Source organism: Carassius gibelio, chromosome B12 (genome assembly GCF_023724105.1).
Source record: "Carassius gibelio isolate Cgi1373 ecotype wild population from Czech Republic chromosome B12, carGib1.2-hapl.c, whole genome shotgun sequence".
Taxonomy (NCBI): domain Eukaryota; kingdom Metazoa; phylum Chordata; class Actinopteri; order Cypriniformes; family Cyprinidae; genus Carassius; species Carassius gibelio.
In genome coordinates this window covers 18,186,797-18,209,098 of record NC_068407.1, presented here as the reverse complement: position 1 = coordinate 18,209,098, position 22,302 = coordinate 18,186,797, and the positions used below count along the sequence as shown (strand labels likewise).

The following is a 22,302-nucleotide window of genomic DNA, read 5'->3' as shown; positions in this document are numbered from 1 at the left end:
TAGTAACAAAGAACAACCAAACTAACACATTTCATTACCCTTTATTATTTTATTATTCTTTTTTTTTTTATCAAATAGGCTATTATTTATTTTGCGGTAACAAATAACAACCAAACAAATACATACAAAAAAAAAAAAAAAAAAATACAATTTGTTTATATTTTAAATCAATTAATAAATAGATTATTATTTATATTTCAGTAACAAACAATAACCAAACAAATACATTTCATAAATTTATTATCTTTTTAATAAATGAATTAATGAACAAACAAATAAACAAACAAACAAACAAACATTTAATTAACAAGCAACAACCAAACTTTTAAATAAATATAATGTTATTTATTTTGCAGTAGCAAACAACCAAACAAATCGATACATTTAAACTTATTTATTTTTAAATACACAATATCAAACTAATAATAAACACAATCAATTGTTTTCTTTAAAAAAATGTATAAGTAAATAAATACATACATACATTTTACTGTTTTTAAAGAAAACATTGTCTAGCTTTCATACATTACTGTATTGAGCGCTGCGTACACACTAAAGCACATGATATATGATAGTTTATTCATTCTGAGGCTCGAGAGCGTGGAAGACAGAAGCGGAGTGACCAGGTCTCTCTGGGGAAGGAGGGAGAGGGACATCTAATTGGTTTCTCAATGAAACAATCGTCCTAGTCTGCAGGAAGGGAGCGCACGCAGCGCAGTTGCTCTGTGCTGAACAACATCTTGACTATAGAGTTGTTAGAACACTTCAAACTTCAAACATGAGCGAATTAGACGAAGAATTTGCCAAGATGCTGCTGATAAAAGAGGAGCGGATAAAGGAAATGGAGAGGCTGCTGTTGGCGAAAGAGCAGGAGGTGAATGAACTGAAGAGAAAGCTGCACAAATGTCAGTCAGTGCTGCCGAGCGCTATTGGACCCAGAAGAACCAGGCGCGCGCAGGGCATCTCCGCGGAACCGCAGACCTTCAGGTCCTTCCAGGACTTAAAGAGCGAAGATTTGCTCAAACACCCCAAGTCGGACAGGTAAGAGCCCTACATTTACTATCTATAGACGCGCATTCTTTGCATAGGTGTCAAAACCAGGCTGTGGATGGTCTCTGTCCGACTCGAGACTATGTTACCCGGCGGTGTGACTATACTGCACTATACAGGAGTACATGGAACACTTTATATAAAGGTGCTGTAGTTACCACGTTATATGTACTTGCTATAGTAATAACATCAAATTATGCATAATTACAAGTGACTAACCCCAAACTAACCATTAACTCTGTAAGTACATAGTTAAATAATATTATTCAACAATTAAATGTATTTAACTATACTATACCATACAATACTATACTATACTATACTATACTATATGCCAAATTATACTAATATACTGTTCTATGCTAAACTAAATATAGACATATATGCAAATCATAACATTGTATCATAACATTGTTGAACACTATACTATACTATACTATACTATACTATACTATACTATACTATACTATACTGTACTGTACTATGCAAAATTAAATATGTACAATAATATGCTATGAAGGTACATACAAGATTGTATTATCAAATTGTATAACACTTCTATACTACACTATACTATACTATACTATACTATACTATTCCACTTACACTTAAACTTTTCCCCCTCAAATGTTCACAATATGAACACAGTTAAGCCTAACAGGTTTATACTATACTATACTATACTGGCCTAAATCTGAAAAAAAAAAAAAAAATTGTTCAATTTGTTATTTCTTTAACACTTTTTATTTAAACTTTGTGATGTTTTTACACAATACCCCCCACCCCACAAAGGTGTGCAGAACTTTACTCATTAAAGGCGTGCATCACATGGTTTCAACTAGTGTAATAAATGCATTTGAAATGCTTCTGTTTTTACTTTCACCAGTTTTGCATCTAAATTTTGATAGAATGAGATACACTTCATGTAAAATGGGTAGTATTGAATCAAACTATATGCATGCATCATAATTAGTTTACTTTAACATATATAAATGTTGGTCCATAATGCCTATTATAATGCATTCAAATACAGTAGAAGTCCACATCTGGTCTAATGCTCTCAGACATAAAAGCTCTCTATCACACTCTTGCTCAGCGTCCAATAGCCTGAACCTTGTTGAATATTTAATGCTGGCTGTTAAATATTTAATGCCACAGATATTCACTACTATATTTAGGATTCATATATGGTAACTTTCAACTTTCCTGGAAAAATGTGGAATGTCCCGCATCTAGCAGGAATAAGTAAACCCCATTCCTGTAAATGAGTATCTTTATTAACCTCTGCTAGGGTCAGCAGGAGCTGTAGCTTTCTGAATATGCTTGAGATCAACGCTACAGTACATTTTCATTTAGCTTTTGAATGTAATAAATTGAAAAATGAAGTTTTGGATTACAATAAGCAGTTTTGCCAGTTGGTTGTCCTTAAAACATCTCAAAATTGAAATAACTTCCTGTTAGTAGCCACTAGATGTCAGCAAAATATCATCATCCCACAAATGGTTGATATTTAAACTGAGGAATCTAATGCAATGATATGGCAGTGGGCTCTATACTAAGACCTATCATCAAGTGTGGATAGAAAAGATTTTTAGTTAATCATGCCATTGTAACGCCCTACATATTTAAAAAAAAAAAACATTTTTATGATTTGTAATAATTTATTCAACAATTAAAAGTGACAAATAGTAATTAAGTGAGTATTTATCTGTGTCATGTGTGGGGAGCAGCCCCATATATAGCCTCTGATTGAATTAAACAGCTTTTGAAAAAAAAAAACAAAAAAAAAACAAACAAACAAAAAAACAAATATGTATATATATATATATATATATATATATATATATATATATATACTGTATATATATTATTCATAACATAAATGTCTTCACTGTTTTGATAAAGTGAATGTATTTTTGCTGGATAAAATGTATTTTTATTTTCCTTTCTTTCTCTTACATAATCCAAACATTTAAGTGAATCACAGTTTCCACAAAAATATTCAACAGCAGAAACTTTTTCAACATTGGCTTGAGCTCCAAATGATCTGATATATATGAATCTGAACCAAACCCCTTGCCATTTTAAACCTTATAACATTTAACATTTGTTAATTATGTAATTATTTTATTCACTGCACATTCAATAGTCAGGTTCTTGTGACTGATAAAAAGCGTTCTCTTTGACAAATACTGCCCGCCCTCGTCTCTTATCCTGTGTGTTCTCATGTAGAACTCCTTATATAATAAACAAGCTGCTTGAAAAGCACTTGAGAATGGAAAGTGTGTTATCTTTCCCGTGCTGATAAAAGGCTGCAGGGTAACGGCGGCTTGTACTGCAGATCCAGACTCAGGCCTTCCACATTAGCATCACATCTCTCACGTCCACATTCGGACACTTTGATCTGCATCTGGGCTCCAGTTCTTGTAAATGGTTTGCAAGAAAGACAGAGCCTCATCAGTCGTGCTTAATTGTTCTTTTCTGTTAGGACTGATAAATGGGATTCACGTTCATTTTGGGCCAGCTCTCATGGAAATCAGTTAAAAGGAAGGCATGGACTAGATATTGAATAATGTCCCCTGTGAGGTTTGTGTGCTACATTGTGGGTTTCAAAAATCAGGACATTTATAACACCTTTATTAACATCTTTTAGCGAGTCTTAAGATTCTTCCTGCCAGACAAAACACTGAAAAATATGGTACATAAATCAAGTTGTAGACAGAGCAAATTATACAGAGCAGTAAAAATATGCTGTACAAGACATACAGCATATAACAGTTTGCAAACATGATTGGTACAGCTTGATATTATCAGATTATTATGATATTATAATCAATGCTATTTGTAGTTGGTCATGTTAGTTACATTTTTGGTGATCTCTGTATGGGTGTGTTTTTTCCCCTAGAGGGCGCTTTAATCCTTTTTTTTTCAAATTTAATAAAATAAATTTATTTATTTATTTATTTGTATTGTGTGTTCTTGCCATTACATTTCCTTCTGGCATTTTAAGCATTTAGTATCATTGAAAGAGTATTATACTTTTTATTAATATTAAAATTTTTGTTTTGAATCACATTTTCTTTTTTTATTTCATTTTTTCGTTTCATTTAAAAGTTTTAATAATTTGATTCTGTGTTCTTGTCATTTTTATATATTTTTATATGTATATATAGTGTTTTTTAGTTGTATTTCATTTAATACTTTTACTTAAAGAGAGAGAGAGGGAAATGTTGCGTGACTAGCTGAAATCAAATAGGTTCGTTCTTAAATATGGGCTATTAGTTTAAATAAAGTAGCTTGTATATATTTATATAAAGCCCTGTTTTGAAATGATATTGTTCAGGATTCCATAGGTTTCAGTCTAACGTGCTTATTGGTGTGTTACAGCACAATAAGTCTACAGAGGGCATACGAGAGTAACATTTTTTGCACTCACAGTTTGGGCAGTTAATACAGTGAAATGGAGCACCAGGTGGTCGTGTGTTAATGGGAAGGATTCAGATGATGTTAGGGGCTATGAAGAAGAAACATGTGTTAGAACTCCAGAGCATCATCTGGACATAAAGCTTGTTCTGTGCTAAGTATAGAAGCATAACTGCAGTTGGTTGTGTAAAAATATACTCCTTGAGCTTCATTAGTGTTGTATTTAAATGAATAGTTCACCTCAAAATGATCATTTCCTGATGATTTACTCATAACCAGACTATCCAATAATTTGGAGGTGAACCATTCCTTTGAGTGTTACTGTATAAATAAATAAATATTATGATGTCTCAACTAATAAAATGTACAAACCAATTAGCCAATAACTAACTAACTAACTAAATAAATAAGATTTTATGTCACCTTAACCAGATACCTCAACATCTGAAAATGACATTTTGGTCATATACAATATTTTGTGTTTTTGATAACTGTACATTTTGCTTCCTAAAAAGCAACGATTCATTCTCAGCATTGAACGAATTTAATAATATCTAACAAGCTTATACTCATACAATTAGAGCAGAATTGAAAGAATTTACTTTAATTAAAGTTAAATGATCAGAAATATTTGTACGTCTTAAAAGGTTAAAAAGCAAGCTCAGTTGCGAGTATATGTCACAAAACTAGTTAGTGAGAAAACAACAAAATGAAAACGTGGAATATTTTTCTTTGATGTAGGCCTATTTTTTTCTGTGCATATTTATTGATACATGGCTGATGTGAACATTTTTTGAAGATGATTTGTATGTTAATAGGGAAAGTTTCCTTTGGATTCAATTAATTTAGTTTTTTCTTGAATGCGCTCATGTGCTCGTGGAAGGTAGCGCACCGGAAGGCTGAGCGGCTGTTACAGGTGCGCGCTTGAGTCTTTCCTCATTGGTTCATCGGGGAGCCACGAGCGTGCTGCTCTCACGGCGCGTTCACTGCGCGCTCAACGCGTTCCACTCGCGCTCGACAGCTGCGACTGACGTATTTGGACAAGAAATGAATGCCCTGTGAAACTTCTTCGTCTCCCGAATGTGACGTTTGTCAGCGCCGTAGGTGTTTCCCCGCTCATTCCTCCGGTATAAGAGATCCGAAATCACGCCGGTAGATCGGTGCGCGACCTTTTTTTTGGCGACAGTACCAAGGAAAACAAGACCCAAAGCGGTTTGTTTTAATTTCATGACCGAAAACTGACCGTTCGCCAAGTTGGAAACGACTCCGGATCGTGGACTGTGGGGAGAAATGGGCACTTTACGCGATCTCCAGTACGCGTTACAGGAGAAGATCGAAGAACTGAGACAGAGAGACGCGCTGATTGATGAACTGGAGTTGGAGCTTGACCAGAAAGACGAACTCATCCAGAAGCTTCAGAATGAGTTAGACAAATACCGATCCGTTATAAGACCGGCAACTCAACAAGTCCACAAGCAGAGTGTCCTCCAAGAGCACCAGAGGACCAAGAGGCAGGCGATCTCAGCCGAACCTACAGCCTTTGATATTCAAGACCTCAATCACGTCACCCTGCCTTTCTACCCAAAGAGCCCACAGTAGGTGCCACTTAAATCTGATCAGTGTTGTTATGAAGCTGTCCGTCAAATTCACTGGAACTAATTGCTGATTATGTGTAGTATGGCATTGATGCAATTATGCATATGCATCCTTGTAATGACACATGAAACATTGCCATTGTGCTGTGCTGATTTTATGCAAGTGATCTTGGTCACCTTGGAAGGACACTTTGAGTTCTGTGGCACTAGTATAATCATAACCATCCATCAAAGCTGTCTCCGTCCAAGCCTTCATTACTGCACTGATGTGATGTATTGTGAAGTAGGCAGATAGCCAAGTCTGGTGCTTCCACCTGTTGATTCTATTTCTCCACTTTGAAAGGGTGAAAAAGTGCGTATTGATATGCAGATTACAGTTCATGCACAGTGTTTGTCACGAGAATATGTTAATGTAAAATATATAATTTTTCGGCATCATAAATATTTTACTATATTACTTTCAACTTCAATGTGCTTGTGAAGAGCAAGTCTAACCAGAGGTGTGAGTAGTAATGCAGCATTGCATAGCCTATAGGTAAATTATGGTAAAATGACAGCACAAATGACCGCTGTAATGCAGTAGACAAGGTATATAGTAAGTAATTTAATTTAGAATAGCATAATGTGCAAAATGGCAGAATATAATTAATTAAGGACATACAGATTCATGATGCAATGTGGAATTTTCTAACTGTGCACTCAAAATGTTATGCTGATGATGTAATTTATTATGAAAAAATGCAATGCATTAGAAAAATACAGACACCACTGTAAAAGTAATTAGTATATAAGGCAGTATATGGTTAACCAATATAATATTGACTAATAGTCTTTAAAAATGTTTTGGTAGCATTTTTTTAAAAGTAGAACCATACTATTTTATTTTTTTGTTACATTTAATGAAATAAAGAAAATAAAAATACTTGTAATTATTTTATTTTAGCAGTTGCAAAGTTACATACATTACATTGCATACCTACAGTATGTACATAGAATAGCATGATGTGTAAATTGTAAATACTTAATTCATAAATAAGAATATACAATGGGTGGCAAGGTCTTGGACCACATTAAAAATCTGTAAATGAACAGGTGGGTTTAGGAATTAGAAAAAGAGAATGTAAAGGGAAATAACTGTAAAATGAAGATTGAATCAAATTTGTATTACTTTTATTTTATTTTATAAAAAAAAAAAAAAAACTAATTTGTGACACTGACCACGTGAACTCTCTGTACAGACGGTCAGAAGGTATTGTTTCCAATAATCTCAAATCATTCTGAGAACCGCAGGTTTTGGTCATACCAGCAGTAGTTCTTCTGACAAAACAATACCAATCCCACTGTATAAAAATTGTATATATAAGGCAGTATATGATCGACATTTATTGGCTATTATATTGACTAATAGTCCTTTAAAGTCCTTTTTCAGTCTCATATATCAAGGTGTTCATAAAATGTTAAGCATTAAAAACTGCTTTTAAGCCCTTTAAAACTATGTACAATGACTTCAATGAAACTGCATAATTATATCTAATGAAATGCACACAACTGGAAAGGGGAGTATATTCTTAGCGCCCTTGAAAATCTTTTTTTATTTTTTTTCATCTTCTCCTCAGCTGGATCTCTAGAGAGGTATTATCCAAAAGCCTCCCTCATCCACCAGCAATTCCATCATTTTTCTTCTACAACTCATCTCTCTCTCAGTGTCTTTTCTTTCACAGTTTGTGAGCATTTCAGTTTTCCTTGTGTTTATGTCTTGTGAATATTTACTCTTGATGGATGAGTGCATTTTGGTCGAGAGCCAGATGCCTTCCGTCTTTGTGAAGGCATAACATTCTTTTGTGCCGGCGTTCATAGATGCGGATGGTACATGCAAGACTAATTTCACTTGAACAATAACTATGCATGAAACCATTTAATGATTCATGCCCATACAGATTTATTTCTTTATTTGACATGTATTATTTTATTAATGGAAAGCTGGATGTATATTGAATATGAAACCTTGTAATCCCCAGCTGTTACTTGTTTCGAAGACCCCATGAATGACCCCATTCACAATTGAAGATTATACTGTAGTTAAGCTTTTAATCTACATCTATTAGTTTTAAAGCATGTATGTGCTAGTTTACTCCTAAATGTTGACATAATTTTATATTTATCTATCTCTTCTAGCTCAATCACACAATGCTCATATCAAAGTAAAAAAGTAACCCATTTTAACTTGCTGCCTTAATGTTTTAAGTATAATCAACTTGGTTGTATAAGCCATTTTTAACAAATTATATTAAACTGACTTCAAAAAATCCTGTTTAATCTGGATCTGGAAAGCTGGAATTGCTCAACATATTTTGATGAGTTAAAGTCATGTAAAAACCAGAAGCTGCCATGACTTTCTGATCAAGTAATAAGTACAGTTTTTATATGCAATGATGTTACACATACAACTCTTCTGTTTTGAATCAAAGTTCATGGGGAAAAAAAGTTTAAATAAAAACAAAACAAAACATGCCACAATAACCTGTTAATATTATTGATTAGACAAATAAAACTTAATATTAAGATGAATAATTTAATTCAATCCATATTAAAGTAATGTGGAGGAAACACAGGCAGAATTTAAATCATAAAACAGGAAATGACGTCACAGAGAAGTCTTCTGAACTGAGAAACTTTAGCCTCTCTATCGCCATCTGTGGTTAAAACTGAAAATTGGATGTTACTTGCATAGTAGCATTTTCACACTTCCTTGCACAGCTTCTATTGCATAAAATGTTTCTATTTACAGCATATTTTTCACAGTTTTTGAGATATGACCAATCAAAGCTGTTCAGAATAGTCACTGGCGCAGAGGAAATCTGCCTAAAATACTTTAGTTTTGTTCAGTGCTTGGTTACTGATTGAGGTCTTCAGTCTCGCAAATGCTTTCATTATGTTCAGCTAAGCATAGGTACGATATAAATATAAAATTCATTGTGCAGTGTAGTCAAATTATTATAATGAGAGTTTTTGCAAAAGTGCAGAACTCAGTCAGGGAACTGAATGGACAGCTCCGATAATTATAGAAAAAAAGCTTGCTTTCTTTATGCAATTTATTCAGAACCATTTTTCATGCTGCTAAAAAGAACAATCTGAAGTTAATCATGTACTCGCAGTCTTGATTTATGTTAGCTACAACCACTTCTCTCCACTCTCACATAATAATAGGAACAGGACATTCTTTTCTGTGGTAACAGACATGAAGTGACACATCTTGTTCCGCGTTCCCCTTGGTAGAAATCGCGCTTCCCCGGGCCCCCTCCATCGTCGGGCCCTAAGAATCATCCTAATGCCATTTAGCTGTTGTTCCAAAGCAATTTTACATCTATTGCAACAACAATCCACCACACAGAATACTTTAAAGCACAAACGTTATATAAAGTCTACAATTACACTTATTTTATCCTTAAATGCACTGATTGCCATCACTGACCTTTAAAAACAAATACTGGAACACCTGACATTGCTATAGTGTTTGCTGTGGTTGCCCCAGAATTTTTTTGTTGGGTGTGATAAGGAGGGGCTTAACAGTTTAGAGGGGGTGCTAAAAAACTAAATAAACTGAGTGAAAGTAATGAACGCCTATATGCTTCAGCTATCTAAATAGCATGCAAATTCAGCCACATTGTGTTATACAGCAGCTTCGAAAAAGGCATTTTTTATTTTTATTTTCTTCTGTGGTATTAAACTTCTCATGTTATAAGTAATGTAACTTCTAATGCCAACTGACAAATATAGGACACTAACAAATTAATACAATTTATGAATGCACATAGAAAAGTGTTTTCTTTTATTTTATGTATTTATTTATTTTTACACCTGTCTTTTTAGAAAAAAAAATTGACCATCAAGTGTCAGTCACTCTCAATGCCAACTGGCAGGAAAACATGGTAAATTCAAACCATTTTTTACAATAGATAAAGTGCAGACAATTCATACAACTATTTCCACACAGTGGAATATTGGACGGGCACGCTGGGCACAAAAGCAGAAAAAAAAGGCAATATTAACTCTTTTCCCGCCATTGACGATGCATCTCATCATTTAGAAGACCACGCTTCCCCGCCATTGACGAGTTTTTGTGGCTTTCCGTGTTTTCACTGTTATACACTTCAGGGCGCTATTACACATCTTCTGAATGAGTACAAAACCTCCCAAACAAAAAACACACTTGAACAGGACAGAAAAACTACCAATCTCTTATGTAAACAGATGCAAATGATAAATAATGCGATCATCAGCAATAGACGGCATATAAATGAAAACTGCATAATATTACGGAGTAAATTGATGATTCAAGAAGTGATATATGGCTGTGCAAGCTTTGGAGGTGTTGATGGAAGCGATTTACTGGATTTATTCTTTGATAATCATCATGAATATTACCGTATTTTTCGGACTATAAGTCGCACCGGAGTATAAGTCGCATAAGTCCAAAAATAAGTCATGATGAGGAAAAAAACATATAAGTCGCACTGGACTATAAGTCGCATTTATTTAAAACCAAGAACCAACAGAAAACATTACCGTCTACAGCCGCGAGAGGGCGCTCTATGCTGCTCAGGGGTAGGCTACAGGAGAACTGAGCAGCATAGAGCGCCCTCTGGTGGCTGTAGACGGTTATGTTTTCTCTTAGTTCATTTCTCTTGGTTCATGTCAAATTAATTTTGATAAATAAGTCGCACCTGACTATAAGTCGCAGGTCCAACCAAACTATGAAAAAAAGTGCAACTTATAGTCTGGAAAATACGGCATCCAGATGTAGTTTTTGATGAAAATGTGATTTTCTCACCTTTTTGCTCAAAATTATATATATATATATATATATATATATATATATATATATATATATATATATATATATATATAATATAAAACAAAACATACTATAGAGCATCAAATTTTAGTGAAAATCATCAAAATTGTGGGCGATGGCTGGTAACTTCTTTCAAAAATGCTGACGGGGAAAGAGTAAATAGGATTTAGCGTTTCCAATTAATGTCGACCTGTTACATTATTCTTATTATTAGGCCTATTATTATTATTAGGTTACTTTTATTATTAAAGTACATGAAATAATTGATCCATAATAATTTCAAAGTGCATCAAGCCATGACGCCCTGTGAGGATAATTAAAGTTTAGCCTATTCCTCACTGAAACACATTTTTAACATGTCTATTAATTTATATAATAAATTACAGGACTATAATTAAAATTATTAAAACTGCAGTCATCAATGAAAATTAAGAGCAGCTTTATTTCGTGCACTGATTTTCAAAAATAACCCGTTTAACGTGAAATACGTTTCTTCTCATGTTTTTCACTATACGGGGCACAAGATAAATATTAAGAAAATAATTTAAAGGGGTCCTATTATGCTTTTTCACTTTTTGAATTGTAGTAAGTGTAGTGTGTATGTTTGGGCATAAAAAAAAAAGATCTTCAAACTTCAAACAAATCTCAAAGTCCACTCTAAAGGGAGATATTTTGTTTAAAAAAAATCCCTTTTCAAGAACTACAACGAACGGCTCGGTCGGACTACAGCGTTTGTTTTCTGGTTTTGTGAAATTAAAAACAAATAAAGAAACCATGTAGGAGAGTGGTTATTATGTGCAAACACTGAGAAACTCTATATTTGTGCAGTGTGCGCTTGCCAAAAAAAAATCAATTCCGATTAGAATTTCGCTTGGACATACAGTATAAACGCTCACATCAACCCGTTCACTTTATTTAGCATTCATGTAAACGCTACAATCAGATTCATCATTCAGAATGAATTTTAGTCCGACTGAACCAAAAATTTTGCATGTAAATGTAGCCATTTTTCTCTCCCATTCTGCAGCCCAGATTAAGTTTTGCAGGATCTGTCCATCTTGCTTCCCACCAAAAGAGCATATTTTCTCCTTTTATGGAAATGGTTCAGTGTTGTTCTCTGTGTCTGGGCAGTCATGAATCTTTGTTAAACAAAAGAGTAGAGAGTGGGTTAAGAAGAGCTGTAAAAGCATGCTGAGAGGAAAGGACTGCTAGGTAGGAGATGGCAACACATATTGCAAGAGTGCCAATCTACACTATCTGCCAGCCTATCTGAAGTTATTCAGCGTGGCTCAACAAAGCCATGCTCCATCTGGCTTCAAAATCACTTCGGCATTCCACCGAGTGGCCTGCCAGGACACCATAATGATGCCTCAAATATCAAAGACTCTGATTAAATTGAGGCTCCTTCTGATGCGAGATGGCATTTTCTGCACTTTTTGTTAGGGTAACCCCTTCAGAGCAATACTGTTGTCCGTCTCTGAAGACTTTGAAATCTGTCCACCACCTGCATTTATGAGCTTAAAGAGAACGTTTGGTGCATGGCAGTTCAGTTGAGAACATTAGAAAACCAGGTTTGATGTTGATCATGTTTAATGTTCCCTCCCTTTTAATTTCTAAAGCATCATTTTGATTTAGGTCAGCACTGTTAATGTCTTCTGGAAACTGTCGGCAGGCTTTATAAGTTTTTTTTTTTTTTTTTTTGGTAAATAAGGGAACTGAGAATCTAAAATTAGGCAAGCAAGAAGGAATTGCACTCTTACTTGAGGACACTGTTACACTATATGATACAGTATCAGCGGGCTTTATGCTTATTAAGCATCTTGAGATTATTGTTTAGGCTTAGTCCATAAAGTGATTCAATTTATGGAGTTCATAAAGTAGGCAGGTGCAGATTACAATATTTTGGTTTGAGAATACTTTCTGAGTGCAAAAAAACGTACAAAAATAATGACTTTATTCTACAATTCGTCTCTTCAGTGTCATATGTAAACAGCGTATGCAACATAAGTACGCCGATACGTTGTTTACACTTTAATCTGAACGTAATGTACACGTTAGTAGTTGTTTTAGTGGTGATGTCAGCTAGTTAAAATTTGGATAATTGTCTAAAATTCTCAAACAGTTGTTTTACATTACATTTTGAGTTGATGTTGAAGTTGTGACAAAAGTTATAAAAAAAAAAAAAAAAAAAACTATAGTTATGCATATAATATAGTGTAAATTTAATATAATTTGATATAAATTAACATCCCGAGTATTGGTGGGCAGGATCATGGTACTTGTTTTGTCTCATATCTCAAGAATCATTGAGTTATATTTAGTGAGAGGTCAGTTTCTTATACAAAGCGCCATTGTTTGTAGCCCTGGTCCCCACATGCAGGGGCGTAGCAAGCTTTTCAAAAGTGCGGGGGATGTGATTTGTTTATAAACAATAAAAACGATGAATACAGTGACAGAGGGGTACAAAATGCAGGGCTTAAAGTTCTCCGGCACCGTGTCGGATTTCCGACTTGCAGCGTTAGGCTGGGGAAAAAATAATAATCCTACATTTAAAAAAAATAAATCAGAAAAGGGGAGAAAAAAACACCCACACAAAGCTTTTTCTCTGGTGGTGGTATAAATAATGTAATAATTTACTGTTTTTAAACATTAAAATAATATACACTTCTCTTTCATAGTTCTTCAACAGGTATGCAAACAATCAAACACAACAGGTATCCACAAAATTATTAATCAACAAACAATGCTCAAAATATCAAAATAAGTTGCACTGGCAATGAACCCATGAATACACTGCTTAACACTGGCAGTTTGTCCCCCCTCCTCGTCAATTCCCTGCCTTCATCATCACAGTTATGTTATACCTTGCATGCCACATAACGTTACATAACCGAATTTAGCTAGCTGCTGAACAATATCCCAATAATAGCAATTAGCATTAGTCTAAAAAACAAAATATAATACCGAAAACACTCGGCATGTCAACAAAACGATAACAGAACATCTTCCCAAACACATATCAAGCTTATTTAAAAAAACGCGAAAGCATAAACACTCATTCAAAGTACCTGGAAAAGGGAGATGTAAATAACTATAACCATAAGTTCCCGCCTCCTCAGCACGAGCTGACCAATAACAGCAAGCATAGGTCTCTGCAGGAAAGTAATGGGAGTTACCAGATCAAGGTGTTTTTACACCATGATACCTGATTGGTTGATGTAATAGTGACGTTAGGTTTAGGGTTGGGGTTGGGTAAGGGGGATCATTTAGATGGCATGATTCAGAAACACCCAGCAGTTTGAAAACACCCAGATGGTGATAAACGCCCACTTTTGATCTGCAGAGACAAGTCTCGATAACACTCCAAGAGAGGCGGGACTTAAGGCAGAGCAGCCAATCATCAGCCGGTCACATTCAAAGCCAGTGTCATGAGAGGGAGGGGAGAGGAGGGAGCAGCCGCGAGCGCAGACACAGAGCGGCCAGAGAAACGGAGGAGCGATTGTAGTAAGGCGTTTGTGCAAAACTGCGGAAAAACTGCAGAAAACGTGGGGGTGTTGAACCCTCTCACCGGGAAAAGTGTGGGTGTTAAAACACCCACATCCCCCACGGGTGCGACGCCCCTGCCCACATGCATGACAAATCCATGTCATTAATGTCATTAGTCCAGACAGATCCACAGATCTTGAGGTCTTATCATCCACCCATTGGACATTAGTACCCAGCAGGAGTATGTGTGTGGTAGTAACGCAGTGTATCTGAGCAGTGATCTGTCCACCCCATGTCCTCCTCAGGCTTCAGCACTCATGCACTGTTGCACAGATGGTTCATTCTTGTCATCATCTCTGCCACGCTGCCATTTCTAATCAAACGTAAAAAAGGTTAAATATTTTCAAATCTGCAGATCTGCTTGTCCAGTGATTGAATAATCAAATTTCATGATTAAAAATAGATCTGTGGAAGGGAACTTGGAATGCAGTGGCACTAGCAAGGCCATCTGACAAGCATTGTCCAATAAAATGTGATGTTGTCAATGAAAATGATTCATCACGTTGAGCCCAGATGCTCCATACGAAGGAATTCATCCATTGGTGTGGTGAGGTATTGATTGCATTCACAAACGCAGTTATTGGGGATTCTCTCCGATTATTTCAGTGGTAATCTCACACACTGTGGTGTTGAATGGAGGTGTCTGGGATTTCAAGAAAAAAAAAAAAGAGAGATTAGTGAGATTTCAATTCTTTCTGAGGAACCTAGTGGTTTTGCTCATGGGTTTCAAAAATAACTTTTTTCTGGTTTTATGAACAGGGTGGGCCATCTGATGATTTTGTATCGTGATTGATCTTGAAGAAGTCCCCAATCTGCTTTTTAAGTGCATCTTAGAGATCATGACCAAAAGTGTCCTATTTTTGTCTGTATATAAATATATCCATGTATTTTTCAGTTGGCAGGAAGCTATTAACATGGTAGAGCAATGGACACATGAGTAAGTAAAGAGTGTTATATTAAAAGTGTGTTGATATTAAAAGCACAATAAGGCAATGCGTCTGAATGCAAGAAAGGTCAAATACAAAAAAAAAAAGAAAAAAAGTTTGGATTAAATAGGATGTGTGTGAGTTTATTAGGTCTTAGAGTGACAGCAGCTTAACATACCTCCTGCTTCTGTGTCATAAATAGTAATCAAACCACAGTAGAAAAGGAGAAAAAAAATCATTTACCCTTGTCATCCATAGGTCTAAAGAACTTATCAAAGAAGCCATTCTTGACAATGACTTCATGAAGAACCTGGAGCTGTCTCAAATTCAGGAGATTGTGGACTGCATGTACCCTGTGGAGTATGATAAAGAAAGTTGTATCATCAAAGAAGGCGATGTGGGCTCCCTGGTCTATGTAATGGAAGGTAGGCCTTTTCAAATTATTCTTGCCGTTTACTCTACTGTGTTTTACAACTGTAACAGATGATATACAGACATGCCATTAAACCTCAAAAGGCTTTGCATTACATTGATTTTAACCTCGGATAATAAGTATTCTTTGGCAAAACCTGGTGTGTTGCTTAACTTTAGAAACTGAAAATTTCATGGCCATAAATAATTTGTATAAGGCAAATTATATATATATATATATCTTTTTTTATGTTTGTTCCCATTTAACATTATTTAGATTAAATATTTACCAGTAAATTGGAAGAATTCAGTTAAAGGCCCAGTTTACGTCAGTTCACCCTACATAAAAAGTGGTATTTTTTTTTCTATTTATAATTTTTTTTTGCAGAAATGCCATTGAAAAACTTTTGGTTCCTTAAATAACCTTTCTGTGAACATTTTTTAATGGGGTAAAGAGCATTTGAATTAACTTTTATTTTTTCTCTCGCCATAAATGTTGTGCTTTGCTTCTTCTCTGTGTAGATTAATTACCACTTGGATGTTAATGTCCCCATCATTGTGTAAATTAAATTTTAAGGCCATACAATTAGTAATACTTCTCACAGGTCTTTTTTTATACAATTTGTTAAATTAATGACTGTTATGAAAGGAAATGCTCCATGTAACTCACAAATCACTTTTTTTTTTCTGTAGAGAGCAGCAGTGGATACCCCAGCACATTTTTGTTGTCACTCTAGTTTACAACCAAGCAACATGAAAACAGAACCACATTTAGTCTTCTAAAATAGGGCTGGTGCTGTTTGAACACTGGCTTAACTGAACTTGACGAGTAATAACCGTAGCCTTATTTAATGCACTTCCAAATTAGCTTTTCATCTCCAGGCGGCTGGTTTGAATGGTGAGTTTTATGGTCACCTTGGATCTTTTAACAGACATAACATAGATCACCTTCTTCTTTTATCATGTTATATTTCCTTGTGGTTTGCTGCTGGTTCTGCTGCAGTGCTATACAAGTTCTTTCTAATGCTGTTTGTGACATACAATCTCCTGTTTTGTTGACCATAAATGAAAGTCCTTTTAGATGTATTCACATCTTATTTAAGCCATCAGCTGTCCATGTATTTGGTTTTAGACGCCACAGGGTTTTTCTGAATGCACGCCCCCCTTGGTGCTCCAGCGGTCTCTGAAAGCATTTAAAAGTTCACTTATATAGCCTGTCTGAAAAATAGTCTGAAGTTGATTGTGGACCTTGTGAAAAAATTGAATTGGTCTCCAGTTGCAATTCAAAAATGTATACTGTTAAAAATATGGTTTCTAGTCTTAAAGATGTCTCCTGGGATGAGTGTCTGCATGTCCACTCTTAAAAATAAAGTTTCCAAAAGGGAGTTTGTACAGCAATTCCATAGAAGAACCATTTTGGTCAACAGTTATTTAAGATATTTGGTGACACTTTATAATAACTGCATGCTATTAATCATTAGTTTAGCATTAGGAAACAGTTAATTCATAATTTATAAAGCATTAATAGACATTTATAAGCAGTTTATAAATAAAGATATAAATGCTTTATACCTGATTTAAAAGCATATCTATAATGTATTTAATAATTGTTTTTTCATACTTTATTAATGATCAGTTTATCATTTCTAAATTAAGTATAGCATTATTTACACGCCAGTTATTAAAGAGTTGTCCGTGGTTCATAAGATCACTTAGAAATTGTAAGTAAATGATTAATAAACTATTTAAATGTGCATTCATACATCTTTTTATTCAGACATATAGAAATAGTTACTTACTGTATAGTGTTAATAAATGGTTTATTAACATGTATTTCTTCTGTAATTCAGGGTTAATTCAGGTAGTTATAAAACTATATGTAGTTGTTAGTTAACTATTTTTGTGAGATCATCTAAAGTGAGGACTATTTATGCCTTGTAAAGCTTTTACAAATGAGATTTAAAGGCTTTTAATATTTCTATGTTCTGTATCACTGTGTTATGTTTGTTTCTGTATTTTGGTAAGAAGATAACTGAGCCTTTAAATATCCTTTATAAATGCTTTACAAGGCATAACTAGTCCTCACTTTAGATGAGCTCACATAAATAGTTAACTGACCACTACTAAATAATTTATAAATACCTGAATTTCCTACTCTTCTTGTGATCTTATGAATCACTGGCAACTCCTAAATAACTGGTTTGTAAATAATGCTATACTTCATTGAGAAATGATAAATTGATCATGAATAAAGTATGAAAAAACAATTATTAAACACATTATAGATATGCTTTTAAATAAAGAATAAAGCATTTATATCTGTATTTATATACTGCTTATTACTGTCTATTAATACTTTATAAATTATGAATTATCTGTTTACTAATGCTTAGTTAATAATTAATAGTGTGCAGTTATTATAAAGTGTTACCAGATATTTTAATGTGGTTAAATAATATTAAAAAATCTAACAAACCTTTTTTTTTATATACAATAAAGAACTTTTTTGTGGAATGGAAAGTTTTATGGATTTTAAAGCTTCTTCGTTGCTTGAGTGGAAATATCCTGTGAAAAGCTATGAATTGGCTTTCAAGTGAGGCAGATGTACCATTCTGATAAGAAGAGCCACTCACTCTGGTGTTTTTTTCACAGCACTGCACCCATGAAACATTTTTGTCTCTCAAAACTAACCCCTGCCAGTCACCACAGGAGGCATGCTCTTTACCTTCAGACCTTTCAGTCTGCTTCCAGTTATGCACACTCAATAGGAGGCTCACCTCCTCCTGTTGTATTGTTGTAGCTGTAGAATATGTCTTGGTAGTTGCCTCTGGCGACAGAGATGCTAATTTCCTCTAATTTATTGCCTTGCCCTTGTGTCCGCCCTCTCATTTGATTCCAAACCCCCTGAGACTAACTGTGGTCTTCTTCATGAAAGTATTTAGTAAGGATTTTTGGCAATAATGTGTATTCCCTCATATGAACTTAGATGAACTGAAAGGGAGTGAATGTGTCATTTTAAATGTAGAAATAGTTCACCCAAAAATGAAAATTTGCTGAAAATGAATTTGTCTTCAGACCATCCAAAATGTAGATGAATCAGAACAGATTTGGAGAAATTTAGCGTTACATCACTTGCTCACCAATGGATCAATTCAATGAATGGGTGCCGTTAGATTGAGAGTCCAAACAACTGATAAAAACAACATAGTAATCCCCAAGTAATCCACTCCAATCCATCAATTAATGTCTTGTGATGCAAAAAGCTGTGTATTTGTAAAAAACAAATTCATCATTACAATGCATTTCATTTCAAACCATTGCTTACAGCTAAAATATGAGTCCTCTGTACATAATATTGCTTACTCCAGTTAAAAAATAATCTTGAATCAGGAGAGAAATATACGTAGTTTACTAGGAAAACCAGTTCCTGGATTATAGGCTTGTGTTTTGGCTAGAAGTAATGGTCTTAATTTAAAATGCCTTGATAAATTAGTTTCTTACAAATGCACAGCCTTTAGCTTCACAGGACGTAACTGATAGACTGGAATCATGTGGATTACTTGTGGATTATTGTGATGTTTCAACAGCTGTTTGGATTCTTATTCTGATGGCACCCATTCACTGCAGAGGATCCACTTGTTGAGCAAGTGATGTAATGCTGAATTTCTCCAAATCTGATTTGATGAAAATACAAACTCATCTAAATCTTGGATGGCCTGAGAATGAGTACATTTTCATCTAATTATCTGTCCATTTAATATGCTCAGTTATAAGTATGCTCTTCCCCAAAAAGTGTAACTCTGTATCTTTAGTACTTTGAAAACTGCTTTGTTTGAACATCCTGACCAGCCTGGCAACAGTGACTTATTAACCAATAGCGTGAGTGTGGTTGGAGCTCTCCGTCCAATAACAGGTGGGGAGAGTGTTTGTGAAACCTGTTTATAAACATGAACAACAGAAAAGCAGTTAACCTTTAGCTGACCTATACAGTTATTACGAATATCTGAAAAACTAGTGCTGAATGGCTATAAAATACAATGGATTATTCAGTTCACACTGTCTTAGTGTCTTCCATCTCTTAATGTTTATTATTATGCTGAAGTAACTTCAGACAGACTACTTTGGTGCACAGCTGTCTCAATTTGAAGCAATTAAGTGCTTAAAGCAACAGGTTTTCTGGCAGGCAAGTGAATGAATTAAATGTTAGGAACTTATTAATCTGCCAGCTGTTAATGAAAAATGCTTATACAGATTCCTTGTGCTCAGCTTCACTTATAAGATATTGGAGCTGAATTTAGCTGTATTGTCAGACAGAAGGAGTTGTTTTTGTATAATCAGTTTACTCAGTCGTTTGGGGGCTTGATGTTGGTGATATCAATTTGTGATACTCTATACAGTACTGTATAGCCCCTTTCACACTGCACGTCGGACCCGCAATATTCCCGTAACATTGCCTGGTCGCCTTCTGTGTGAAAGCAACCACGTCCCGGAATTGATTACCGAATCGAAACCGGGTCGGGGACATAGTAACATTGCGGTAATCGATCCGGAACGAGCGCTGTGTGAACAAAAGCCAGATCTAATTCGGTATCGAAGTGATGACGCGCGTTATCGCGCAACTTTTTTACCGGCTGTTTTGAAGGAAGATCAACATTCGCGATGAAAACATATGTGCAAACTGTAATGAAGCAGAGATCAGTTAGTTCCTCACTTTCCGCGCTGACGCCGAGATCGTTTGCTTGCTTCAGTTAAAGTATAACGTGCCAAGCTTTGTCGACTCGTACATTACACGTCACGCGCTGATGTCACGTGTCGTTATGGGATCTTCAAGGGTTGTGTGTGAAAGCACGCACATATACCGGGTCATCACTGGCAGTGTGAAAGTGCCAAATCTAGCGACCAGGGAACAATTACAGGAACACTTTACCCCTGTATTTGCCGGAATGGCAGTGTGAAAGGGGCTTATGTGTGTCAAATCTGTTATCTCTTTGTATTGCAGGGTTCTGTTTTAGTGGTGAAGCAATAGGGAGTTTTAATGGAGGCCACGGCTTGTGGAAAAAAGCTGTTTTTGTTTCTGGAAGTTTGTTTGCGTGGTTTTGCGGCGCTTCCCAGAAGGCACCAGCTGAAAAATGTGGTGATCTGAGCATGAGGGCTTTTCTGACTGCCCCTGTCCTGGATGTTGACTCATAAAGGTCCTGGAGGGGGGCAGACTGCAGCTGATGATCTTCATTATCTTGCTTGGATCCTGTGCCATGGTGGATCTTAGCTATTTTTATTAAAAAATCTATTTTTTGTAGATTCCATTTCATCACTTTAGAAGTTTGAAATTAATACAGAAAATAAAAAAACGTAGTTATTGTTATAAGCCAAATATCTTTAGAACATTCAGTTGTAAGTTCAAACTGCACCAAGACACTAGGTGTTTTACTTCCTTCCTATAAATGGATCCATTGTTGCATATTAGGCCAATAAGGCCAAATTTAAGAGGATTTCTTCAAGATACAGTCATTTGTGTAAAGAAGAGAAGTAGAGATGACAAACTATCTTCTCAATACTCCAGTATTGAGCCAGTTGTACTTCCTCTTTGTTAAGATTTTTTTTTATGTCTTCCTGATGTTTCCTTACTTGGTGTGTATATATACTCTACATACATATTTCATAATAGTCTGTATGTGAGCATGCTTAATCTTTAAAAGCCAACTCTTTTAGCTGACCCTTTTAAACAAAACACAATTGGAAATGGAAAAACCCATCGAGCAGATTGCTGGGGTTAAGTGAGTTGTGATAGGGAAAGGTTATGATCTCAGTAAATCTCCAGCCTGTGGGTCTCCTCTGCTGGAGTTGAACATGTGACCTTTGTGCAAGCAGATCAGATTAATAACCACAAACCTCAAAGTTTGACAGCAACACTATGGGTTTTGGTGACACACAGATTTATCAAAGCTTTTCCCTGAAGTCTTGCATTTCTCCTATTGCTTCTAAAATTACCTTTTTGACTTGGATATTGATATTCATCCAGACAGGAAAATATATGTCACATTTTTGTTTTAAGTTTAGTTTTTGTTTATTTTATTAATAATAATGACCTCCAATTTGACAGAAACATTATGGGTGTTGGTGACATACAGATATAGCAAAGCTTTAAACTCTTGCTTTTTTCCTGGTGTTGATATGGATTTCGATATGCATCCAGACAGAAAAATATATTTATAATTAATTTATTGTACACTGGAAGAAAATGGCTTTTAAATAATTTTTCACTCAGAAAATGCTCGTAAATTTCATAAATAACAATGAAGTGGCAAGTAACACATTATTAGTTTTATTTATTGTGCCAGGTAAAAAATGTAACCACCTAAGATGCTTAATACATACTGTATGGTTATTTAATTTAAGGCCAAGCAGAAAATAATGGGATTATCTTTTCTTTTCTTTTGTTCCAAAGTGAATTTGAAACCCTGACTTGATGAACTGATTTTTATTTGTGTTAGATCCA

The 22,302-nt window shown here is 35.0% G+C and overlaps 1 protein-coding gene across 2 annotated transcripts in view; it reads left to right on the top strand.

Annotated features, from left to right (window-relative positions):
* Positions 1-620: 620 nt before the first annotated feature.
* The window catches only part of LOC127968992 (cGMP-dependent protein kinase 1), a 161,029-nt gene continuing 139,347 nt past the window's right edge, over positions 621-22,302 (top strand). Inside the window, exons 1-2 of one of the 2 annotated variants that reach the window (XM_052570535.1) lie at positions 621-1,041; positions 15,654-15,820. In XM_052570535.1, the coding sequence (XP_052426495.1) occupies positions 779-1,041; positions 15,654-15,820 (430 nt within the window). In that variant the 5' untranslated portion in view covers positions 621-778. Of the gene's footprint in view, positions 1,042-5,415; positions 6,069-15,653; positions 15,821-22,302 lie in introns of those variants that run through there. The other variant, XM_052570533.1, reaches the window with a different exon arrangement.